This window comes from Pituophis catenifer, unplaced genomic scaffold, assembly GCF_029215685.1.
Source record: "Pituophis catenifer annectens isolate HBS135680 unplaced genomic scaffold, rPitCat1.0.hap2 SCAF_6, whole genome shotgun sequence".
In the NCBI taxonomy this organism is placed as follows: domain Eukaryota; kingdom Metazoa; phylum Chordata; class Lepidosauria; order Squamata; family Colubridae; genus Pituophis; species Pituophis catenifer.
Genome location: NW_027256886.1, coordinates 42,303,725 through 42,329,196, shown reverse-complemented (window position 1 = coordinate 42,329,196; position 25,472 = coordinate 42,303,725). Strand labels below are relative to the sequence as shown.

Here is a 25,472-nt window from a genome sequence, read left to right as displayed (position 1 = left end):
TAGATCAGCCTGGCAGTCCTTATGGAAGCATCACATTTTCAGGTACAACCTTCCTAGAATGATATTGTAGCTACATATATTTAAGATTCATATTTAGTGTATGATAAAATTTGGATGCATCCTCTGAGATCTGCCTTTCTTTTATCCAAATACCTTCCCTTCTTGTTGGGAGCAGCTCTTGTTCATCCAGGCACACCTTCCCTTGAGATCTAGACCTCAAGGGAAGACCTTGTAAAAAAATCATACAAACCAACACCCCCACCTTTTCTGCCCCTATGTTTCTGGCTCTTTTTCTTTTGCCACCAGGAGTCCATATTTCACAATCCTGGGTCACTGGATATCTTATTTACATATTTTTGGAAGGTAAAATTGGGTGGAAAATCACTCCCTTTTATCTTATTTTAAAATTATTGTAATACTTCTACTAAACAAGCATGATATTGGTATCTTGGTTCTTGGGACCCATTTAGTTTCATTGCTTTCATTATGGAGAAAATAACTTCACATTCTTTACACTGAAACCTAACTTAAATTGGCTTAATTGTGAAGCTTACCTCAAGAGGAACTAAAACGGTGGGTGGCCCTGGTGTGTCTTTGGGATAGAGAATCTCCAGAACAGAATTGATCTCAGTGCTCACTACAGCTCTGCTGATAAACTTGCCATCTGGCCAAGTCACTTCCAGGCTGCTGGGTTCATCCTGTCCTACAAGGAAAAAGCACAGGGAATTGTTGAATAATGGAGAAAATTGCAGGCACCATAGAAAGAGGAATGGTTGTTAAAAACTACCCTTCCTTCAGATTCATGCTTAGTTTTCCTCCTCCCAAATTTCAATAGCTGTTCCCAACAGAGATGAAAGAACTTGCAATGTGATGGGGTTGTGTTGTTCCATCAACTACTCTGTGCCAAGACCAGCAGGGATGTGGAATATTTGGGCATATAGGCTCCTTGAATTTCTGAGCCACTTGGTTTCACTTACAGCGCAATCTAACCTGGCAATGCCCCACTAAACCAAGCCACCTCAAGGATGCAGAAGAGTAATGAGGTGTGAAGAAATGCAGTGCCTTCTGCAAAAAAACAGCTGAAGGAGCAAATCAGGGCTTCACTGTTAATACAAATAGTCTACTCTCTGAGAATGCAAATTACTGTGAACACCCTTTATTCTCCTGAGGATGAATTAGCTATCATTAATACATAAGATAATAACATTAACTTGCTAAATATTTTCAAAGAAAAGGATTATGATTGGGTAATAGGCTTTATTGCAGCAGTAGTTTAGTATCCGTGGATCCCCCATAAAGTAGGGAGCTGCTAGAGCTCTTAAAAAATTTGCTGCTGAATTGGCAGACTTGGGAAAACATTTAAAAGTATGAAATGTATTATAATGAAGATTCTTCAGTATGCTTGCTCGACCTTAGTAGAATTGAAGGAATGTAGGGATGAGGCTCTGAACTAAAACATTTTGAAGGAATAGAAAGATAAGGATATAAGTTAGTGAAAGGACAGACCTAATGTTTAATCTAATTTGCAGTCCCAAAGGTGCTTTTTCAGGAGGCAACTGGGCTTTCTTGCTTTTTCTTTTGAAGATGTTTTGCTTCTTCATCCAAGAAGCTTCTTCAGCTCTGGCAGGAATGGGGAAGAAGAAGCTTCTTGGATGAGAAGCGAAACGTCTTCAAAAGAAAAAACCAGAAAGTCCAGTTGCCTCCTGAAAAAGCACCTTTGGGACAACCATGACCTGGATGACTGAGAATCTCTACAGACTTCTAGTTTGCAGTGTTTGGTGAGTATTTAGGAAGGATGAGAGACAAGGAAGATCTATAAAAAAAACCCCAAAGAACCTAAACCGGTCACAAGAAAACAAAATCGAAGTCCATATTAAGGCAATGCCTGTCTTAAGTTAGGGTTTAGAAAATAGCATGCAAGCTTTTGAGTTTTCAAGAACTCTAATTCAAAAATAAAAAAAAGCAGTGTGGAACAGAGTGGGGAAATGTTAGTTGAAGTTTGTTAATAATTGACCCATTTTTGCAACAATTTCAGGGTCATAGAGCACTATCTGTCGGCATATGACCCTATCAAATTCAGAGGTGGTGTTAGGTTGCACCAGGTTTCTCTCTCTCAAATTTGATTTGGAAGAAGAAATAAGTAATAACTAGTACTATATATTACAGGTAGCCCATAGCTTACGACCACAATTGAATCCAAAATTTCTGTTGCTAAACAAGACAGTTGTTACGCCACGTTTTACTACATTTCTTGCCACAGTTGTTAAGTGAATCACTGCAGTTGTTAAGATAGTAACACACTTGTTAAGTGAACCTGGCTTTCCCAGTGACTTTGCTTGACAGATGGTCACAAAAGGGGATCACATGATCCCGGGGCCCTGCAATCATCATAAATACATGCCGTTTGCCAAGTGTCTGAATTTTAATCACCTGATCCTAGGTCGTAAATGTGACAAACAGTCATGAATCATTTTTTTCAGTGCCATTGCAATTTTGAATGGTCACTAAACAAATAGTTGTAAGTCAAGGACTACCTGCATTGGACTAGTAGGCAGATGGCTGGGGCAAAAGAGACTTGGGTCCACACACCACTCTGCATTCCAAGCCCTGCCTCTACTCCTCCTCACTCACCCAAGCCGAAATGGGCAACAGGCTCCATCTCACACAAGTACCCAGACCCTCCATCAATGATGCGCAGATGGGCACCACTGTGCCGTGTGAACAGCACCACTTTAGCACCGCGAGCAAATGCCCCAAAGCGTGTACGTGGAATCACCCGCAGCCAGTTGTTGCCAGCACCCTGTGGAGATGGACAGACAGACTCAGCCAAAGGATGAAGTGGTCATGGAACCGAGGAAGGACTTTCATGCTTGTTGACATATAGATTTGATTTTAAACACATTAAGAGAGGAAACTTTCTAAACCTACCTCATTGACTTTGAAGACTGAGAGTGGTTGTGCCATGGATTCACCATGTGAAAGAATTAAATCCAGCTTCCCATCACCATCAAAATCTACCACCGCTCCTCCTAAAATGATATAATTTCAGTAAGGAAATGTATCTTTGCTCATCACTTTTGTGAAAGGGCCACATTACTTAACAGCGATATTGAATGATATAATGCCCAACATGAGAAAATCAGAATACAGTTTCTTCTTCTCTGCGTTTGATTCCATTCAGTTTCCCTGCAGTGGTATTTGTTGTGCTCTCTACTCCACAGATACTATTTTTCCTAGTGCCAAATCCTCTATTAATAAGAGCCCTTTCTGCTCCTGATATTCAGGAATTAAGTCTCCTGGCTGTTGATAGGCATCACACACAAAGGTCATTCTTCTCTTCCTTCATATGCTTTAAGAGGCAGCCAGTCATGGGAACAACCCATAGACCATGGGGTCAGGCCACATGGATGTTTTGTCTCTGAGCCTAATACAAATAATTATGCTCTTGTTATGATGCATCACAGGACCCAGATGAAGATTTGCCGATCTCTCCCTTTCTCCCTCAAACACCTGCAGTATTTGCATCTATTCATTGAGTGTTTACAAAACACAGATTTAATGCAAACTTATCATATAAATACACTATTATTTGAAACCATTACACTCACAATTTGACATTTCCTAACTGTGCCCACTGCCAGATATCTAGATTTTCCTGGCACAGAGAGGGGTCACTGGTACACAATTCATCACTGGCAGAAGGTCTGTCCCAACCATTGCCAATAGGTTACAGCAACCTCTTTTATATCTGTTTTATTCTTGCTAAGTGATGCATGATAATCATGCTCCACAAAAGACATGACAATGATTCACCTGTGCCACGCCCCTCTGGTTCCACAGCATCGCCAGGGTTTAGTTCTTCAATAGCTGGGTCGGCATGTTCTCGGCGGATAACCCTGCAGCAGAAAAGGACTGCAGTAATGAATGTTGTCCTCCCTGAACAGGACCTTAATTTTGAAAGTCTATTTCTGGTGATCACCACCCTGTATCTACAGACTAGATCTCTAGGCTGTATCTGCTTTTGCCACTGTTCTTTTCTCTGGAAGAGACCTTGCACATTTGCAAAATGATAAATTTGGCACGGACTCCCTAGACTTGCCATATGCTGCTGCTATCACTTTATTAGTCAGAGAAATGTAAGCAACTCTGTTTAACAAGCCATTGATTGCCTACAATTAATGAGAACTGTGCATAAGTGCTAATTAGTGAAAGCCAGAATCTCCAGGGATTGGTCTAGGCAGAACAGACTGTTGTATCAGTAGTGAGATAGTCACAACATTGTCAATTGTATAAAGAGTGGCTGGAACTAAATGGGACCCTTTCCATTCTGGTGGAACCACCTCACTCCTGTGGATTATGACACAGGAGAGTAAATGCCACTGTACAATGGATCAAGAATTACCCCTCCCAGCTGTCTCCTCTCATGTTCTCAGTTTGCATGCACAGCTTTTTAAAGACAGAATGATTTCCACCAGACTCTGCTGGGAAACCTTTCTTGCAGTATCCAGGGCCAAGCAAGATAGGGAGCCCACTGCCCTAGCCTCTGGTGGCCATGTGGCTCTCACCCACCGGAAGAGGCGGTTGGCAGACGAGCCACGATACGCGATGTTGTTGAAGAAGACCTCCAATTCCTGGTCATTGTCAAAATCAGCAGCGATGACGGTGCGGACAGGTGATGGCATGGACAGTTTGGGCGTGGCAATGTCCTGGGGGAAGGACGGGGATTAGTGGGGCAGGGCTTGGTCTTGAGCAGGACCAAGAGGAAGTAAAGATTAGGAATAGATTTAGGTGGTTGGAGACTTTGTTACTGGGCTGAAAAGTAGGAAGCTAATTGCAGCAGGCAATATCAAAAGTCTATATAGTTTCATGAAGGAGTGTTCTCCTGATGGATAGAAAGCAAGATGAGGAAAATGCTGCCAAATCTACATTGCAAGAATAAGGAACATTCTTGAGCTGGGAGATAATCCTTAAAAAAAGGAATTTCTGGTCATCCAATTGTGGTATAGACATCAGTCTCTTTGGTGATTGGACCTAATCTATGTGCTCCATTCTTTCTTACATTACTTTACTACCAGAGTCCCCACATCCCCTTTCCCTGCTCACAGCCCAGGACATTCCAGGCATATGCCAGTGTTGGACCTCCCTTTTTCAGATAGCACTTACTCGGAAGCGGATACGCCCACCTGCGTTAACCTGCAGATAGAGCCGGTGTGGTCCATTCCAGTTACCATAGATTAGGTCAACTTTGCCATCACGATTGAAGTCAGCTAGAGCCACTCCACGACCATGTTGGTAGGGATCATCCAACCCTACAGAGGATGACAGGGAAATCAGCTGGATGAACATTCCCATGTACTATACTGAACTGAATCTTATGCTGTTTTGGACCTCAAGGAATTTAGGCTCCATGGTGGCGGAGGACAGAAGCGGATTTTCTGGCAGCTAGTTTAGTTGAGTAGGCATGTGAGGGGCTGGCAATCTGCTTTTCACCTCCCCCCCCGCCCAAGCTCCTTCTCGCCAATGTGTTCCTATTCCCTTGATGACATGGAAGGAATGTTTCTAAAGAGAATAGGTGTCATCAGCAGCACAGTTGTGATGGATGCCAGCCTGACATTTCGTTAAACTCCAGTGATCATCAGCCAGACGTTAAATAACTGGTGGTTGAGCCTGGGTGCACTTATAACCCCCTCCTTCCCCAGAAGTAGGGAGGCTGGGATAGGGAAAAAAAAATCTCAATTCTAGTAGGATTTCAAGTGTCCAGCAACTACATAAATCATTTTAATTTTATAAGACATGCCGCCCCCAAAACCCTTGCCCAGGCTGCATACTCACCAGTGCTGGGTGCTACATCTATGAAGGTACCGTCGCCCTGGTTCTGAAAGAGGAAGTTGGCTCCGTTCTCATTATCACAAAATATGTCAGAGGCAGCTTCACTGAGAATGGGACCCACCGCTATGCCCCGACCCCCTGGGAACAAGAGGAGTGAAAGCTCCAGAGCACTCCCAATCACCTGCTCCCCGTGAAGCAGTAACTGCACTGGAAATAAATCCTAGCCTGAATATAAGACCAAAACCCCAACCATGGATTCATTCTCCTATTTCCCATCTCTGTCTACAGTGAATCCTACGAATTGATAAAACACTGAAATTCATTGTGAGGATCCCTATTTTACCTTGAAGTTCCATAATACCCACAAAAATATTTGGTAAGAATTCAGGGCCTTTGAGACTGAATGCTGAGCCAAGACCTCTGAAGATGAATGGAACTAGAGTCAGAGACTGGTCCAGCATCGTGTGAGGCAAGTTCCCCCTCCATCTCAGAAGTCTGTTTCTGGCAGCCACAACTCGGTTGGTGGCTACAGTTGTGTTGCCCTAAAGCTCCAGATGTGCTGCTATGCTTGGGTAGTGTAGGATTTTAAGAAGGGACCAATGGAATATTTTATTCCCCCCCCCACAATGCATTATGGAATGGAGAATTTCAGGAAAAAAATATAGGCTGCTGTTCAGAGGAAATGCTAACATGGAAAAAAAAACATCAATTACTATACATTCTATGGCACTAAAAGGTAAATTTATTCTGAACCTTAGGGCAACACAACAAAGGAAAACCCCATGGAGGACATTTTGTAAGAGTTACTTCAAACCTGGAGTTCATTCTGATCAAAGGTCTCCCCAGTTTATATCCTCAGGTCTTCTTCAGCAATTTAGCAACTTTCTGCTTCCCTCATACCTGTGAATTTATTGACTCCAGCTTCTGCAGCCACATCATTCAGTGCCACAATACCATGCTCTAGGTCACTGGCAGCTGTGTCCATCTCAATGAGAGCATGAGGACCAACTCTTCCATTGGCATAGTTAGCTATGTAAATGGAATAGCGGCCAGACCCCTGCAGGAAGGAAGGGAGTAGAACCTCTGAGAACCAGCGCTCCAATGAAGCATTCCCATCCATTCCCCACATGTTGGATAGAATAGCTAGATTCACATAACATGTGAACCCATCAAACCAGAGGAACAAAACACAATTCCTAGGTTCTTATCTTATGCCCAAATGTAAACTGTGATGGTGTAACACAATAATCTGATAATATAATGAAATGGCTGAGTTTCCAAAACACAATGAGCCACAAAATATTGAAGCTATGGTCTAGCATATTGGGTGCCTCCAGTGGGTCGCAGTTCCACAGCCGTGAGAAGGATAAGTCTGGTAAAGAAAATGCCATGCCAGACCCTTGAACATACAAGCAAAAACAGTCTACTCAGAGATGGTTGTTTTCTTATCCTTGCTAGGGGGCTTCCAAAAGGAACATGCCAGGTCTTCACGTGCCCATGTTTGCCCCAGGCTTCTTTGTCAGCTGCCATCTGCCCCCTTTTGTTCTCCCATGGCACCCTGATTTAGCAATAATCATTGGAAAACAAACCACGCATGGTAGAGAGAGAAGAAAATGCAGGTGACAGGGGCATAAATCACCCAGACAGGCGGTGTTTATCAGCAGCACGGCACTCGCCTGGCACTGCAGCCCCTGATGGGAGTCCTGACAGCTGTGGAGGAGGGGGCAGAGCCTGGTCATAGGGAGGCTGGGTGGAGAACAAGGCCTCTCCAAAAACATTTTTTCTCTTTATGCAGTTTAGATTATGCTTCTTTGGTTCCAATTTCTTTCTTCCGCATATATGCCAGAGATCAGCGATTCTGAGATGATAGCCCCCGTGAGCCAAACTCATGCACTCACCAGCCTGTCTACGCAAGCCACAGAACGCCCAGCAAACCGGCTTGCTACACCCCGGTTCACCTCATCGCTCAAGATGTCCTCCCAGCGCCCATTGCGGAACTTGAATAGTTTATCTGTATAGGTGGCTACACCTGGGAAAGAGAGAGAAGACATCAAGCATCTTATGGCTTCAGGCTGTACTCCATCTCAGTACATTCTTTCTCCTGTCAAAGATGGGGAACCAGGCAGAGCTGTGTTTTCTTTAGAACCTCAGCTGAGTCCTTTGGAAAAAGGGCTCCAAGATTCCAGCGATCAGAGGTGGAAAGATTTGGCATAAACCCATCCTGAAACAACACAATTGCACTATGCAGATCTGAAATTTGTACGTACGTGCAGATTGTGTATGTGACCATCAAACAATCCCACCTTATCACTACAAACTGAATCCTTTTTTTTCTTGTCCACTTTGAGCACCTAGTTCCTGATTGTCAGGCTTTAAAGCTTCTCCACTCCAATACCCACTCTCAGTGAGTCTCTAACTGCTAGCTAGTATGCAGGGCTTTGACTGGGACTGCACTGCTGTGAATGCAGAAACTCCAACAAAGCTTAAGTGTTGGTAAGGGAGGTCCAGAAGAATACATTCATTAAGGAAAAATGTGCCAAAGCAGCACGGAGCCATGTACATCATAAAGGGAAAAGGGAAAACAAAAAATCGATGGCCAGACCCTGATGCCGGGAGTAATGTGATTGGCTGATCTAAAGAGTGGGAGTCTTTGGTAGCTGCAAAGCTATAATTAGGTGTGTCAGGAAGACAGATAAGCAGAACCAAGAGTAGATCGATGAGGCAGGTAATGGGCCCAGCCCAACTCTGGAAGGAGCAGGGGCTTGATGGTGTTTTTTCTAGGGAAAGGGCCACAGAGATCTAAAGAGGGACTTTGACCAAGTGGGAGGAAAGCAATCGTCGTTCCAGGGTTGCCACAAGCTATTCAGAAAGAATCTAGAAGCAGCCAAAATCCAGCATGGAATCTTAACAGAAAAGCCAATGGTCAAGCAGCATTTCCCAGAAAATCCCACAAGCCCATCTGAAGCTCAGAAAAGAAAAGTGGCCTGTTATTCTAACTGCAATTTCTATTAAGCAAGGGCTAGGCCATAAAGATTACGCTGGCAGGGTACAGACGTGGACTAGTGCTACATATGTGACTTTGGCAAGACCGTATCGTAAAGGAGTCTAGTGCCAGCCTAGCAGTTAGATACTCGTCCTCCCAAAGGAAAACAATAACAACAGTGGAGCCACAGAGGCCTAGATGCTTCAGAGGTTTGCCATTTTCCCTCTGTCCTATTCACCTCAAGGAACATTGTCCCAGAGGCGCTCCTTCATCCCCTGCAATTTTAAGCCCTCAAGAGCTGCAGTCACTTCTGGCAACTAGAGATCTGGCAAAACCCTGAGTCAGCAGCTAAGTCTCTCTACACCTCCTCCCACCCCCCTTCTGCCAGCCCCACTGCTGCCAGAGAATCGACAAAATCACTCAGCTGGGAAATTAACTCCAGGCTTGAAACATCCCACCCTGGTGGCCAGTGAAGGTCAGGAAATGAACGCCATTGGTACAAGGCTAGCAGAGGAGGTCCCAGAGTAAACTATGCAGAGGGCAGCCTTCAGGACACCACAAACAAGAAAGAAAGATGGCTGAACAGACTCCTGGTCTTCATCCAGCCACATCACTATGTGTCCCCTCTGAGAATCACTTCTAGTTTCTGTCACCTCTTTTGGGCAGGTTAAATGGATCCTGGAACTAGTCAGCACTGGTTAAGCTGCTACAATGGGATGATTTCCAGGCATATAGTATGTTGTATATCATAGTTGGATGGATATCAGAAGATGAAGGGAAATGCAAAGACCATTCAAAAGGTTTGATGCGTTAATTTGGTTATCAGTGGTAAATTAAATGCCAGGGATGGGTGACTTTGACACACACCAGAAAAGGCATTATTGGTGTTTAGGAAGTAAATTTCCTCCCATCCATCTCCATCAATGTCACAGGCTGTCACACCAATTGCATTGCCCTGGCGATCCCTCAGTGCATAGTAGGGGGAGCTGTGTTCATCCACTGCAAGATTTAACAGCCGGCCCCGTGCCTTGTCGTACTTCAGCACCAGGTTGGGTCCATTGTACCTAAAGGAACAGAGAGTAAGAAATGAAGCAAGAGTGAACAAGAATGGTTTCAGATATTAGGACTTCTCAATAGTTTTTCTCTTTTTTTTTTCCTATCAAAGTGAAGTTTTCTATTGCTGCTAATGTACTTCCTCAATTAGGCAACCAAGCATTCCCAATATCTTCTTGGAGAAGGGAAAGGAATGGACTTTAATGAAGAGAACAGTGGTGGGAACCAATATGCTTTCCATATTTTTTCATCGTTTGCACCGCTCCGCCTTATTAAGAAGCCAGTAACTCAGCCTGAGTTCTAGCACACTGGATTAATCACCTCCCTGCCTCTTTTCTGCCATAATGGATTTGTTAGATTTTAATGAGTCACACGGCTCTCAGCAACTGCCACAGCTACCTTTCCAAAAAACTGTCCTATTTTGTGAGAAAAAGTCAACAGAGAAAAAGGAATAGAGCCATTGTTTTCCTCATGTCTGCTGAACACATCACACATTTATGAAAATGCTTTGAAGTACAGATTTAATACATTAATCTGGTAAGATTTCGAGACACATAATTAACCAGAGTTGATTAAAACCCTTCATAGGACAAAGGACAAAGTTCAGGAGGACTGATGCTTATGGAGTTTAGGATTATATTTTTAAAAAATATTAGGAAAGTCTATTTTTTCATCCAATGTAAGATAAATGCACATAAAAATGTTATGCCACTTATAGTTAAGCATGTTTAAATCATTTTGATTTACCACGTAGCTTATATTGTTCCATTCTTCCTTCTTCAGATCAGTGAGATTCATTTGGAAAAATAGGTTAAAGAAGAAGGGCTGGATTTTGTGTTTCCTATATTTATAGACAAGAGTTCTTTTTCTAAATCTTTTCTGACATGCTGAAGGATTTGGGGATTAAGGCAGGCACCACTGGGGCTCCTCAGGAAAATGGAAACCAAATGGTAAAGACCCAAAAGAAATTTCTTTCTTATCTTATTTCAGACATCTAATGTATGCAAGATGCAAATAGAAGTTTCCCCTCCTATTCAGGAATCAGGATTTATCTGGGACTGTATTGTTAAAAGGCATATTACATGGGTTTGACCTAAAGCCCTTGTCAGGAAGAGACACTGGGAAGATCTCTGATACAGCACTGACAAAAACCTAAATTACTACAGTATCAGATCAAGAATACTGCTTTTATAGAGTACTTATCTGTCTTATTAATGGATTTGGCCAAAGTATACCCTTCCTCTAGTTGTGTAGAATTCTGCTTGTTTGATTAAGGGAGAGTTCTGAATTCTTTGAGACATCCATCCATGTTAACATCACACAATGCAAAGTTGCAGAAACGCCTGAGTGGTTTCATCTGGCAGCTAATGATGTGTGACTCTAATGTGGTTAGCATAGAGTTTGCTAAGGCTGAAAATGTACAGCATAGAGAGAAAATACAACAGAGGAGGAGGGCAGGGAGGGAGCCCTAGTAGCTAGTAATAAATATAGAATTTGATAAAACCTTGAGGGCAATATTTGAAAACCCAAGGGAAAATATCTTGTCCTCAAAGGAGATCAAGAAGGGAGCCTTTCAAGAAACCAATTAATGCAAAGGGCCAAGCCTGCATCAGAGGCTGAATTTTATGTGTCAGTGGGTCTATGAAATGCCTAGTAACACATTTTGGCTACTATTCCAAGTGTATTTTGAAGTGAGGACTTTGTAATCTGAAGTAGGAAAAACTGCCTTCAGAAAACATGGTAATCCTCTATTTTAAGATGTGTGTCTTGTTCACATGTGGTGCAATATATATATTTTCAGATTCTTCAGCTTTTAATAAAAATAGATTCAGAAAAAACTGTAGTTTATATTATGGCTGATTTAATAATCTGCCTCTTGGAATCTTTCAACTACTTGACTAACTTCAAGATCTCCCATAGTCTTCTTCTAGAAAGATCAGAGGGAAAGAAACTTACATGTAATAAAAGCCACATGTCTGGCTTTTATTTTAACATGTTGTTCCACTATCTCTTTCAGAATCATATTCTTTAATTTATTTAATCATTGCAAGATTTGAAATGCACTATATTAGAAAGCATAGCACTGGCAATCTTAGGGTGGGAATCTTCCTGCAAAAGGTTGCACTCTGAGATGCAAAGTTGTCTAAATATGGGCAGCTGCAGCCCATGGCTGAATGAGATGCTTTGTTATTCTTTATTAAGAGCAATATCAAAAGGAAATTAGAAATACCGGGTATATTAGATCTGCAAATGATACTTGCAAACTTTGCATAGACCGTCTTCTGGTGGCAGCAGTTCTAATATATTTCTCACTCTTAAACTGTGAAATCCAAGGTATGGGTTTTGAGTGCCCTGTCAAGGGAATATGCTGCTACTGCTTGTAGGGCCTCCTGTGTGCCGGCCTGCCAAGGTACTATTCAGTACTAAGATCTCCTCTGCTATGATCAAATGTCCCTTCCACAAAAGTGACATTATTGTATCTTTTCACTGCCGGATTACATTTTTTTTGCCCTCACAGGAATTTAGGTGACTTCTTTATTACTGTTATTGTTTTTTAATGTATTGCCTTTTAAATATATTATGATAACATTTTCTTTTGTTTTCATTGTATTCCATTCCAATTCTGTCAAAGGGCTTTAAGTTTAAATACCAAACAAGTCACTATTGTGCCCTAAAGATGCATGTTTGGGGGTGGGGGGTGGGAATGGACGGACAGACAATTACAGTGCATCTCAGAATAAATGTGAAGAAGTATAGCAAAAGCAGAAGTAAGTCCTTTTCAGGCTACAAATAAATCATATCTCAGAAGGAGGGTCCAATTGCTCTGCTTGCCTCTGTTAAGGCCATAACTAAAGAACTAGCACAATGTTTCTACTTTAGTAAGAATACTAACAACGTGGTGACAGTTTAGGACAGAGTGATGGAGATGTCGCGTCTGGAATGCACATCCATGAAGGAAGGTCAGAGGAATGACGGGAATAAAAAGGATGGATGGATTCAGGTGAACACATAGATTAATGAGTTAAGTTTGCCGGGTAAAGTTGCCTTCTAAGAAATGGAAGCAATCAGGGATTAATCAGGAACAGGTTGAATATAATTCTTACCCAGAGGAATATCTTATTGTAAAAAGTCCTCCTCCCCCTTCAAGTGAATGATCACTTCCAGCATTCCCAGTGAAATTGGTTGAATTAGCATTCTGGCTAGCAATTTTGGGGAAAAGCTACAACCTTTCCCATTTGAGCACTCTCAAGATGTTTTGAACTAACTTCCCTATATTTTCCAATCATACGTTGAATGGGTCTTATGGATTTATTATTTGAAATATCTAGAGGGAGCTAAATTAAGGAAAGCTGTAGGGTAGATATCCTGTAATGAAGCCTACAAATCTAAGGAAATGTGACTTTGTAGTCAGTAAAATTGGGAGAAGTGCTGATTCCCACACTTAGAATTTTATATCATTTACAAGGATTATCCATCATCATTATTTTAAGTAATTGTAATATTATTAAATATGAGATGTGCAGCCCAGTATTTAGTCTCCTTGTGTTAATGCATCACTTACAATCATTCAGAAGGGACCATCAATTTCTTTTTGTAGTATTTGAGAATTAGAATTGATTTCTCCAAATTTGGAGCCCTTATCATTCCTAACTACTAGATAAGAGTTAGGGGTGAGGCACTACAGCCCAACAAGTGGAGGGGCAGCAGGTTGGGGAAACCAGTGAGCTGAAGTCTACCTGTGACAACAGCCTAGTCAGAATAGTCAGTTCATTATCTGATACTTATTTGTTCTTGACAGGATTATAGAATTCCTAGATAGAGATTATGAGGATCTTTTAAGAGCTGGACTCATACCGTTCTAACATAGAGTTCTTTTGTGAGGGAGATGTGAGGTTTAAAAATGTGATAAATAAATAAGGTATTGTTTCCTGTGTGATAACTTGCCTCTTCTTAATGATACATTAAAGTAGCCCTGGCAAGTATGAACACATTCCTGATTGTTCATTCATGGGAAACTTCAACTTCTCCATATGCATATTTGTCAAGGTATGTCCAACATGATCACCCTAAAGGCAAAACATGCTGTTCCTCTTTGAGCAGCTGGCCAGGCTGGTTTCCATTTCCTTCTATCCTTCCTCTTCAAGGGACTGTCAGATTAGGGATGCAAGGAGCACACAGCTGAATGCCTGCTCACTCCTGTGCACCAACTCAAGGCAAGCACACTGTCAATAATGCGATGAAGCACTCTCTCACTCTGCTGCAGCCAATTAACACAATGTCAAGGTGCACATTGAGGCTGTCAGAAGAGCGAGAGAGAAGGTTGCCTCTCCTCAGAGTGAGAGAAAGTTTGTTTTCCTTCAGGTCAAACCAGGGCACTTTTCCACTTGTCTTGACTTGCCTAAACTTTTCCTCACCTATGAGAAAGACCTGTCTCTCAACAGTTTTCTAGACTTAATAAGATAATCTGGGCTCCAAAGATCACAGTCTTTGTATAAAGCAGCATTTCCCAAACAAGTTTTCCAGTTACATTGGGATTACAATTCCCAGAATTTCCAGGCAGGAAAATTCTAGAAGCTATCATTACAACACAACTGGAGGGCATCAGATTGGGGAAGGTCAGCATGAAGAATTGAAGGGAAAAAGTTCCCCAACCTGAAAGTATGTGTGTGTGTATAAAATTTATATTTGCTGATAAAGAAATAAAGGCTAAAGGGAAGCAGTATGCTCCCTCCCATATTGGGGTAGACCAGGTGCTTCGAGAGAAAAACATGTGTATGTGTATGTGTATGTGTATGTGTATATGTATATGTATATGTATATGTGTATATACACACACACACACATATACACATACAGAGAGAGGGGGAATCAGTGGAGAATCAAATTGGAGAAATCAGTGTTGATGGGGGAGAAGAGGTCAAGTCTTATCTTGCATTCCTTTTAACACATATATGAAACTATCAAGAGAGGCCATTCTTTAGTTTAGGGTGGGATGTTATCAGTACGCCTATGACTGTATGGCTCCACTTCAGCCAAGGAGATATAGTAACAGCTTTGACCTGATGGTTAGAGGCTAGAACTAGGTTCCAATTACAGGTAGTCCTCGAATTACAACTTCAATTGAGCCAAAAATTTCTGCCGGTAAGTGAAACATTTGTTAAGTGGATTTTGCCCCATTTCGTTATCTTTCTTGCCACAGTTGTTAAGTGAATCACAGCAATTGTTAAATTATATGCTGCATATCCCCCCAGGACATGAAAAAAATGGATGTTTGAAGGCAGGCTTTTTTGCATGCTTTGCCCTGGTCTAGAACAGCTTCCCCATCCAGTCTGGGTGGCTTCTTCTCTGTGATCATTCAGTAAAGCTGAAGACTGCTCTTCCATAGTCACTATTCCATAGAGCCTGTGTAGCAGCACGGGGACTACAGCTTGTGGAGCAGTTTAATGTTTTACTGATATGAGCAACCTTTGAAGAGGCTACATACAGATGAATCCAAATGAAAAATTGCTAGCCATGAAGATGTGAATCTGTTAGTGAAAGATCCTGGGAGACCACTGAGACTGAATGCAACTTCAGGGCAACTGAGGTCCCTGGCAGCCCAGTGGGGATGAAAGAGAAAAATGTGGGCCTCTAAAACTATGGCCCTAGTAGTCCATGTGTTTAAAGCAGACTTGCTATCCTCTCTTCCTGCTATAGGGATGGTATGAATAGATGGAAAACAATTTAGCAAGAGCTAGGAAAAATCAAGGCCAAGAAGAGATTGCGAAGGCTCAGTGAAATGAATGTGGTTACAGAAACAATTTCTCTGTTTTCTAGGAAATCCTAGACAGAAGAGCTTTTCAATGAATATATGTTCTTTCCAGCTCAGTGCAACTGAGACATGTTTTATGTTAGTCCAAGTTATACAAGCAGTGGCCAGCTATAAAGAGACAGTCCTCTCTGGCCCCTACTTCTAGGTCATGATTGCAGCCTGGACAGGTTGGGGAAGTTGGGGTGGGAGCTGAGAAGGCTACTGGCAGAGGCAGTTAATCAGGGAAGTGATCATGTGGGAGACAGTTGAGCTGTAAGCTTTGAGGATGCAACTGTACAGTAGTTCCACATAGACATACACAGTAGTTCCACACACACATCTGGAATTGAATCATTGCACAGATGTTATTTTTGGCTTATTCCAGAGGATCCATATCAATCTTTACATGTCCTAAGAGCAAAGCAGAGTATAAACATGTATACTTTTCCTTCTTTTTACAGCCTTCACCAATTTAATGCCCTTCAGGGATTTTCAAAGACATTTCTCATAGGCCTCAACCAGCAAAACCAGATCCCACTAACTGGGAATGTTAGTTTTAGTCCAGAACATTTATAAAACCCCACAAACATAGCAGTGGCCAAGTTCTTCTGAGAAACAGGGTCTGAATTCATACACTGTATTAAACTTTAATGTGATTTGTTTAGTTTTGAATTAATACAATATATGCATCCAGCCATCGTGATTATAAGGTGATTTAAGGCTTTTCTTATATGTGAATTGGACCATTATAGCTTGTTCAATATACCATGATGAAAATAAATAATAGTTGGGTCATGGCTTACAAACAAATCTATATATTTGATTCTTACTGTATGGCAATACACATACTAATTCATATACTGTATGGCAGTTAGCCAAACCTGCCCAGAGGTGCTTGAGATTGTGAGGAAGGCAATATAGAAATTTAATAATAATAATAATAATAATAATAATAATATACATTGTGTTTTTTACCTTCTGTATGAGACCAGCTTTTGGGATGTAACCATCTTCCTTGCATCCTGTTAACTCTAGACCAGTGAGTCTCAACCTTCCTAATGCCACGACTCTTTAATACAGTTCCTCATGTTGTGGTGACCCCCAACCATAAAATTATTCCTAAAACCATTGAAAATATGTGTTTTCTGATGGTCTTAGGCGACACCTGTGAAAAGGTTGTTCCACCCCAAAGGGGTCCCGACCCACAGGTTGAGAACCACTGCTCTAGACTATTCTTTTCCTCAAATATGCCTCCTTGTGGGGTGGCAGCCCCTCCCCCCCACAACTTCCCATGCACCTAGCAATACTTAGCATTTTTCTTGGTACCCACCCAGCAACGACAATCTCAAAGTCTCCATCCTGGTCTACATCGGTCACAGCCACACCATAGTTGAGCTGAGTCGGGTTGCTGTCATAGTCAGGAGGAAGGATTTGATCCGTGATTGCTGTGAACATGGGTTTACTGCGCTGGGATCCTTCACCAGGCCAAGGCAGAACCAGGCTCCACAACAGCAGTAGCAGCAACCTTGGCACCTATAAAGACAAGCATGTGGCTACATCACCCATTCACTTAGTAGCTGGGAATTTTTTTTCTTAATGCAGGAATTCTGTAACAGATAGTTATAAAACTATGGAAAATAGCAATAGCACTTAGACTTATATATTGCTCCATACTGCTTTACAGCACTCTCTGGTTTGTTTACAAATGTTGGCATATTGCTCCCAACAATCTGGGTTCTCATGTTACCAACCTCGGAAGGATGGAAGGCTGAATCAATATTAAGACGGTCAGGATCGAACTCCAGGCTGTGGGCAGAATTTGCCTGCTGTACAACATTCTAATCACTGTGCCAGCATGGCTCAAAATCTAGCTCGCTTTGCTCATTTCATTGCTACTTAACCATGCAGATAAGCATTGGTAGGGATCCGATATAACCATCCTGATAAATTCTTAGGGGTAGCATTGCATAATTGGGCAAGCAGTTTTAGAGACTTTGGTTTGGTTCTGGATTGGTCAGCAATTGCCTAATGCTCAAGTACCAATAGAGATGTTTTTTTTTACTTTATTGTGGGCAGGAAACTTCTGTTTCTTAATCTTCTGAACTTTAGGGGGGAAGCATTGGCATGCTAGATCTATGGAAAATTTCAGCTGTTGTGAAGAGCAGGATGTGCTGACACAATAGTTCGTACCAAACATCTAGTTTCAGGACTGAAAGTCAATTCAGCTGTCTCAGAATTCACTCTGGGATGTGAAACCATATTAGCTTCAGAATTCCACATCCCTGCTGAAGAGAAAAAATATATACTAGGTTAGACCATTAAATCTCGCATTCATTCATCAGAATTAAAAGGAAGAGAAATCACCTTAATTCATTCCTTCAAGAAGAATGTCCCAAAGGGTAGGATTTGATTTTGTGGCTACCCTGAGCTAGAAGATGGCAGAGAAAGAATCTATAAAAAAGCACCAGGCAACAGTGTAGATTTAAACCCAAATGCAGTGATGTGAGCAAGTATTTTAATAACATCACATTTCTGTTTTAAGTTGATCACACTCTGCTTCATAACTTTCCAGTAACTCTGATGAAAATCAGACAATCCTGAGAGCCATCCAGTCTGCTTCTTGAGGCAGGATCTTCTCCAAATTAAAGCACTTCCACAGAATGTCTGTTGATCTCTCCTATGGAGAAGTCCATGCAAAAAAAGAAGATGGCAGCAAATAAAGCATCTTTTTGCCAGAAATCACCTTTCAGTTCAAGGTAGACTCTGAGATAGGATAGCCTCTTTTACTTTCTGAGAAGGCAATTTTGCAATGAGATTCGTTAATCCTTAAAATAGATGAACATCTCTTCCCTCATTTGTAAACACAACAAGAGTAGTTAAAGCTTAGCAAGAAAAAAGGCACTTCTTCATTCTGTCAGTATCCGCATATGAAAAGTCTTATATTTTATGTTAATAACTATCTTTCCTCTCCCAGCCAGGGCTGTCAGTTTGGAGTATTCTTATAATCAGTATTGTAGGTTAGAATCAATAGTTCCTTTAAAGTCCCTTGGAATGAAAGTGTGAAGGGGGAGAAGCCCATCGTTTCATCATGTTTTATCCATCCTGATTGTGTGAATAAGAAGGCTGTCAAAATGCATTATGGAATAGGTAATCTGTCTTGTGAACATTTCTACAGATAATAACTCATTAGCTCTATTATTGGCCTTTTGGGACTGTCCTAACCCCTCTTAGAAGTACCCTGTGGTATTAACACTTCTACTTCCATCCCCATGTTCAAACAGGATTCTACAAAACAGATCTCAAGGTAAGCTCTTGCAAATCTTCCTGCTGTATCCAAACCCAGAGGTGGTCTTGAACAATTGTGAGTATCCACTCTACCTACACTGATAGGCAGATGGTACTATAACTAGGCATGTCCTAAGCCTTTTCGCCTCCTGCTTGAAGATCAGCAAGCCTCTAAGACTTTCCATGACTTCATTGAAATCACCATATGCTCAAAATTATTCTCTGAAGAGGCAGTTGATGAAATTTATCTATTTCATTATGCTTTGCAGTAGAATTTAGGGCTGCAGAATTCATGATGTGGCCTGAAATATAAGAAACCTACCAAAAACAAAAACTGAAAAGTCTCAGTAAACTTGGTTATTCCCGTTATATAAGAGAGGAGGCCCCGGGTGCATATAATTGCAATTAATAATGATTACTATGAATAGTTATAATGTGATAATATCAGGAGCTATCAGGTTTGGTCCTCTTCAGGAAAAACTCTACCTATTCGGTTTAGAAACAATGAAGGAGCCATTCATAGGTATCTATAGATCAAATGACCAGGTAGTAAGTACAAGAGCACATGCATCTTTCTTGTGTTCTTCCACAGCAAAACAATCCATCATACAAGGCCAGTAGCTGGTACTATCCTCCAGTTTAGGCACAGATTAACTCTTCATTAAATAAGTTTCCATAAACATAGGATAGTAACAGGCGCCTGGTGACAAAGACAACGTGTTCTTCTGTCGCGCTCCCAGCATTTGGCTTGAGCTAATTAAACTCATACATCAGTGTGCATTTCCAGATAGATCATTAGGGAAATGGCCATTAATTAAGTTGCCTTCCTAAACACGCACAAACATGCACTCAGAGCTTGCACCTGTGCGCAGGCAGTGAAGAAAATGTACTTGATCCTTGTAACCCCTGCTCTTCCTCTTCTGGGATTTCAGCTTTCCCCTTGGACCTTGGAAGACCTGGTTTTTATGCTCCTAGCGCTGTCAGATAAAGTTGCTGAACACATTACAAAATCCTTTTATGGAAAATAGTTCCATTTAGGCTTATTTTGAACAGTTTCCAATAGTTATTGAGGAAAACTGATTAGGAACCAGGATCCTATATTTCATCATACGTTATAGCCACTATAAAGTATTTCACAGGAAAAGACATACAGATTAAATATTAATCGTACCCGCAGCCCCAAATTTCATTTTTGCATTGGACCTGCATTATAATTTATACACAACTTTCCTAGAGATTCTAATACAAATCTATTCAATTTTGTGGCATTTGCATAGCTTAGCTCCTCCCAAATATTGGAACATAATTCTTATTAACCTTAGCCAGCACATCTCACTAGATTGGGATGACTGGAATTTGGACCCAAATATATCATAAGAGTGTCAGATAGGGGAAAGATAGTGTAATTGTTATTATCTCTATCTAAATCCATACATGATCTACCGGTAGTCCCAAGTCAGCTGGTGAAGTTTCTAGTCCCGGGTGAACAAAATGACATCCAAGTACAGGTCCTCGACTTACGACCTCCGTTGAACCCAATATTTCTGTTGCTGAGACATTTTACGACCTTTTTGCCACAGTTGTTAAGTGAATCCCTGCAGTTGTTAAGTTGGTAACATGACTGTTAAGTGAATCTGACTTCCCCATTGATTTTGCTTGTCAGAAGGTCATTAAAGGGGATCACATGATCCTGAGATACTGCAACTGTCATAAGTATGAGTCAGTTGTCAAGCATCTGAATTTTGATCATATGAGCATGGGGATGCTGCAATGTTTGTGAAAAATGGTCATAAGACACTTTTTTCAATGACATTGTAACTTCGAATGGTCACTAAATGAACTGTTGTAAGTTGAGGACTACCTGTACACCAACAAACTGGTGAAGGCTCCCTTCGGTGCTACTGAGTCCCCTAACTCAGTGGATACTACTATTTCTTTTTCAAGTGAAAAATTGAACCAAGAAGTTGGCATATAGCAAAGCAAGATAACAGCCTCCAGCATCATTCTTATGAGCACCTCTAAGTCACCTACAATTTTCGGACTTACTTAGAAAACAAAAATGGTAGGTGGTAGCAGCTCAAGGCTTTGTTTAGAAAGGGACTTCCTGGACCTCCAAAATAATCTCAAAACAAAAGTAAAGCTGGGCGTGGAACAGAGTATTTTGGATTGGAAGCTGAAGCCAAAGGGAGTGGTGAGGATCAATTTCACATTTGTCTTTTTAAAAATTGACAGTTTTGTGACTATGGAAGCCATTTTGTGATATTGTTCATGACATGACTCAAAATTCCCAATGTGTCTACTGGATTCCAAAGGTTGCCTATCCCTGTTTTGTTCCCGGGTTTTGAGATTTTACTTCATGGGTTGGGGGTGGCAATTCAGCAATCCCTGCCAATATGCCTGCAAAAGTCACTATTGGATGCCCATGGAAAGTCTCAAGATGCAGGATGCCACAATAAAGGAAAAGCAAGGAGAATCTCTCCATCCCCATGTTCAAACAGGATTGTATAGAAAAGCAATGGACTGAAGCAAGGCATTCATGTGCTACCTCCTACATTGTTTTTGATCGCTTCCCTTTGCCTCTTCAAGTCGGCTCTGTAAGTGGAAGATACGGATAGGTTAAGAGGATTCAAGATTGAATCCACTTACTTCTTGAACCAAACCAAGATCAGAAACAGTCTTAGGTGTCTGTTAGGATTAAAAGGGACAGATATGGTTTTCCATGTCCTTGGCAGCTGGAAAAAAAAATAGTGGACGCCATTTTGTTCTTGCTGTGGACATTGATGGAAATCATCTGCATGACTTCATGCCCTATACCTTATGATCTTTTATTATACCAGGGGTCTGCTCTTAACACAGAGAATGCTGTATGGACAAAATGCGCATTCTGAACCCCTGCTGCAGCAAATTTGCCCCAAATCACAAGACTGTGATAATAATCCCGCTTTTTGTAGTTGTCTTCTAGTTTTCTAGTCATGTGATTCCAAATGCTGACTGGATGAAAAGCTTCTAAAAGAATAGTGTTTGGAACAGGGATGTGTATTGTCAAACTAGAGAGAAGGCGCTTCAAGAGGGTATGTCTGCAGCTGCATATTTCCATGACTTTCATGATCTATTAGGGCGTGGCTGATCATACTGCTATTTGTACCCATATATGCAGAAACCAGTAGGGTTGGTGACAACAGATTTCTTCTGTCGGAAAGAAATTGGGATTTGCATAACATTCTAACACTATGCAATAATCCCCTAATAAATGCATGCTTTGATTTCTTGCCATTGTTCAGAGGAAGGGAGAAGAAATTGTATGCAATTTTCTCAGTTGATACATTCTCCTGGCAAATCCTGTACTTTCAAATGAGTGGCCATAGCAGAACCAAACTTTTAAGTGGACCGCTGTTCCGCATTAGCAAGCAGTTTCTACTCCATACTTTCTGCAATTTTCCTAAATGATAGTTGAACTCCTATAGAACCACATCACCAATATAATATAGATGCTTTTCCAAAAGCCTCACAGTGACACAGGGTTTTCTGTCTCATTGTAGACTAGTGACATCACTCGTTCACAGAGTTGTTGTCCAAATGGATTCCTGTATCCTTCTCTGTGACATCATGTCTGTTCAGCCAATGACGTGTGCTGATATCAACCTAGTTAAGAAATGTCACAAGATGCCAACCCACCAGGTTCTTGTTCAAAGTGTAGGAGGGCAAACGGGTTCAACCAATCAAAAGAATTGACATCATAAAATTCAGGTTTGAGCTTCAGTAATGAGCAAGTATTGTTTCTGGTTCCAAATTTTGTTTTTTTGTTTTTTTCCTTTCTGAAGCCACTAACAAGAAAAAGCTACTGGCTTTGTCTGCATTGCTGTCTTTCCAGAGTTTGCTATTCCCAGCCCAGATCCTGCATTAATACTGCAGGCAAGGGATAGTCTTTTCCCCCACAAAATCAAAGAATTTGGAACCAGACCTATCAGATCTTCAGGAAGCAGCCAGAACTCCCGGGCCCATAGAGTTACACTTCAGAGTTGGAACCATGCCTTTCCTCGGCCATGTCAAACTGCAGGGTATCAAGCCAACCTCAACACTGGCATTGCCACTACTAGCAGCTGCCGCCACCAGCAGCATTAGTGCAATCTGGAGAGCAGCAGTCACCTTGGCACTCAGTTTTTGCTCGCTGCCGGAGGCGAGCACTCCAAGAAACGGCTCCCTGCTCAGGAAGATCCAGCGTGCCATTGGACAGCCGATAGCTGTCTCCACAGCGGCTCTTCAGCACATCCCCAGCGCACAAAAGTGCTTCCCCGTCCCCATCGCTTCTCTCAAACCTTCAATTCCACTTCTTACTCCCTGGTTTCCGAAGCCCGGGCTTTTTCACACGGCCCCTCCCCACCGCTCTCTCCCAGAAGCCCACCCCTCAACCCCAAATTCCGCCCGCCAGTCTCACGTGGCCCTCGACTACGCTTCCATAGCCTCCTCCCGCCCCGCATCGTTCGCCAACTGCAACTTTTCTTCCCACCCAAAGTCTCCATCTCTTTGGGAATTTGGAAAACTTTGCCCCGGTCGGCTTGGGCTCAGCAGGGCAGGAAACAGTTGTACTCACCGGGCAAGTGGGTTGCCGGGGCAGCTCCATGCCTACCAGCTGGCCGCGAAGCATCCGGAGCGGGCAGGCGGGCGGACTGCCCTGTTCACGTGCGGGTGCTTGTCGTGTTAGTGTCCGCTCTCTGGCCACCGCTCTTTCGGTCTCGGCGTGCGTGAATGTGTATCTCTCCGGCTCTATCAAGTCAGCAGAGCGAGCGCCTTCTTATGTAAAGGCTTGTGCCCGCGAGGCGACCAATCACGGCGACCCGAGCACAGCAGGCACCCAATGGCAACGCCGGGAGGTGGAGTCGCCTGGCACTGATTTACTACCTGGAATTGCAGGGGAAGCGCGGCCAGGCAGCGCCGATCAATACGGAGCCAAACTGTGACGGGCGGTGAAGCTGGTTTGTGTGTGTGTGTGTGTGTGTGTGTGTGTGTGGGTGGGTGGGTGGGTGGGTGGGTGGGGTGGGGGAAGCAGCTTTCAAGAGCAGGCGTGTAACCTTTGTAAGGGAGCAATACTGCTCCGACGACACCACCCTTGGCCACAAAGAAGAGCAGAGTGGGCGTGGGTATCGCAGGTGCCACCTGTCCTGCGCCTCCTTGAAGCCAATTTTGACGGGACTATCTTCTATCCCGTTTCTTTTAGGTGAAGAAAAAGATCAGAGGAAAAGTGCACTGGCTGGAAAGTGGAGAAGCTGTGTGCAAAGATGAACGAAGTAAAGCCGGGGACCCTCGCAACCCAAGGATGGATGAGTGGGGTGGGCTTGCCAAGAGGGCTGTGGCCTTGGGAAACAGCGCTGGCGCCTCCTCCAGTAACAACCCTCTCCTCCCCTTCCCCGACTCCCAGGCAGTACCCTCCGCTGTGCCCAAAGTCTCCAGACATTTGCTCTCGCCGCCCCGTTTTCCATTGATCCTAACACCTCTCTTTATGCCCCTAATGATCTTCGCCACCCCTGACCTGTTGCCGTGTGTCTCCACTGCCTCACAAGTTTGGTTGAAGATGGGAAAACCTGGCTTCTCCTCTGTTAGCGAGAGACAAGGGAAAAGGTGGAAGACAGGACCGTGGAGCTGGCTGAAGTTTCCACTTTTCCCGTCCCAGCTACTCCGAGATTTCCTTAAGCAACAGGCTCTGTATAAATTTCATCTTGAGGGCCAGAAGGGGAGATGCCTCTCTTCTTCCTGAGTCCTTGCTTCCTTTGGCAAGGAAGCCTTTGATATCCAAGTTCTCAGCACTGTGCCCACCATGCCCAGTAACCAGGCAAATATTCAGTTCGTTTATTTTTGGCTTTGCTGTTTGGGCAGCCTAAGCACATTAGTTTTGATTTTCTGTGTTGGAGGGCATATTATTCAATGCCTCTGCACCATACTGTGACATGGCTAGGTTAAGGATGCTGGAAGCGCAGTTTTTCTATGATCTCCATAGTTTGCTGTTCATGAAGTAGAAATGGTCACTATTGGAAACACACTTCCCTCTTCCCAATGTGCAACTGGTGAATAGGAACATTTTCATCTTGAGTTTTTGAAATTGTCTCCTGATGCCAAAAAGCAGCAAGCATTCCCGGAGACCGCATTGGGTTAAAAGAGTGTTTGAAGGGATTCTTTGAGGCCACATATACGGCTACCATTGAAAAGCTTTTCCTAACCTGGCATCACTAGATGTGTTGAATTATGGCTGCCTTCAGTTCCAGTTGATGTGGGCATTGGCTGTACTACAACTCTGTTGCTAGAGGAACTTTGGGGAGAAGAATGAATGCCTCTACGGAATTATGTGTCCAACCAGTGCCGTGTGAAGTCTCTTTTGAATACCAGTGCACTTTACAGAAGAAACAAATCAACTAAGAAAATAGCCATGATATAAAAACACGAGAACAGATCCCTGATCCTTAGAAGCTTGGTTTGCTACCTAACTCATTAATTGCACTGCAGCTTCTTCTTAACCAAATATGGAGTTTAATGGGGGAC

At 42.5% G+C, this 25,472-nt stretch overlaps 1 protein-coding gene across 2 annotated transcripts in view; it reads right to left on the bottom strand.

Annotated features, from left to right (window-relative positions):
• Positions 1-23,674, bottom strand: part of CRTAC1 (cartilage acidic protein 1) — a 30,964-nt gene extending 7,290 nt beyond the window's left edge. For both annotated transcript variants that reach the window (XM_070945854.1, XM_070945855.1), the window contains exons 1-12: positions 23,533-23,674; positions 16,987-17,189; positions 9,680-9,876; positions 7,728-7,858; positions 6,730-6,886; positions 5,833-5,967; positions 5,164-5,309; positions 4,570-4,706; positions 3,814-3,896; positions 2,929-3,029; positions 2,632-2,800; positions 555-703 (exon numbers count right to left, since the gene is read on the bottom strand). In XM_070945854.1, the coding sequence (XP_070801955.1) occupies positions 555-703; positions 2,632-2,800; positions 2,929-3,029; positions 3,814-3,896; positions 4,570-4,706; positions 5,164-5,309; positions 5,833-5,967; positions 6,730-6,886; positions 7,728-7,858; positions 9,680-9,876; positions 16,987-17,189; positions 23,533-23,586 (1,662 nt within the window). In that variant the 5' untranslated portion in view covers positions 23,587-23,674. The remainder of the gene's footprint in view (positions 1-554; positions 704-2,631; positions 2,801-2,928; positions 3,030-3,813; positions 3,897-4,569; positions 4,707-5,163; positions 5,310-5,832; positions 5,968-6,729; positions 6,887-7,727; positions 7,859-9,679; positions 9,877-16,986; positions 17,190-23,532) is intronic.
• Between the last annotated feature and the right edge of the window lie 1,798 nt (positions 23,675-25,472).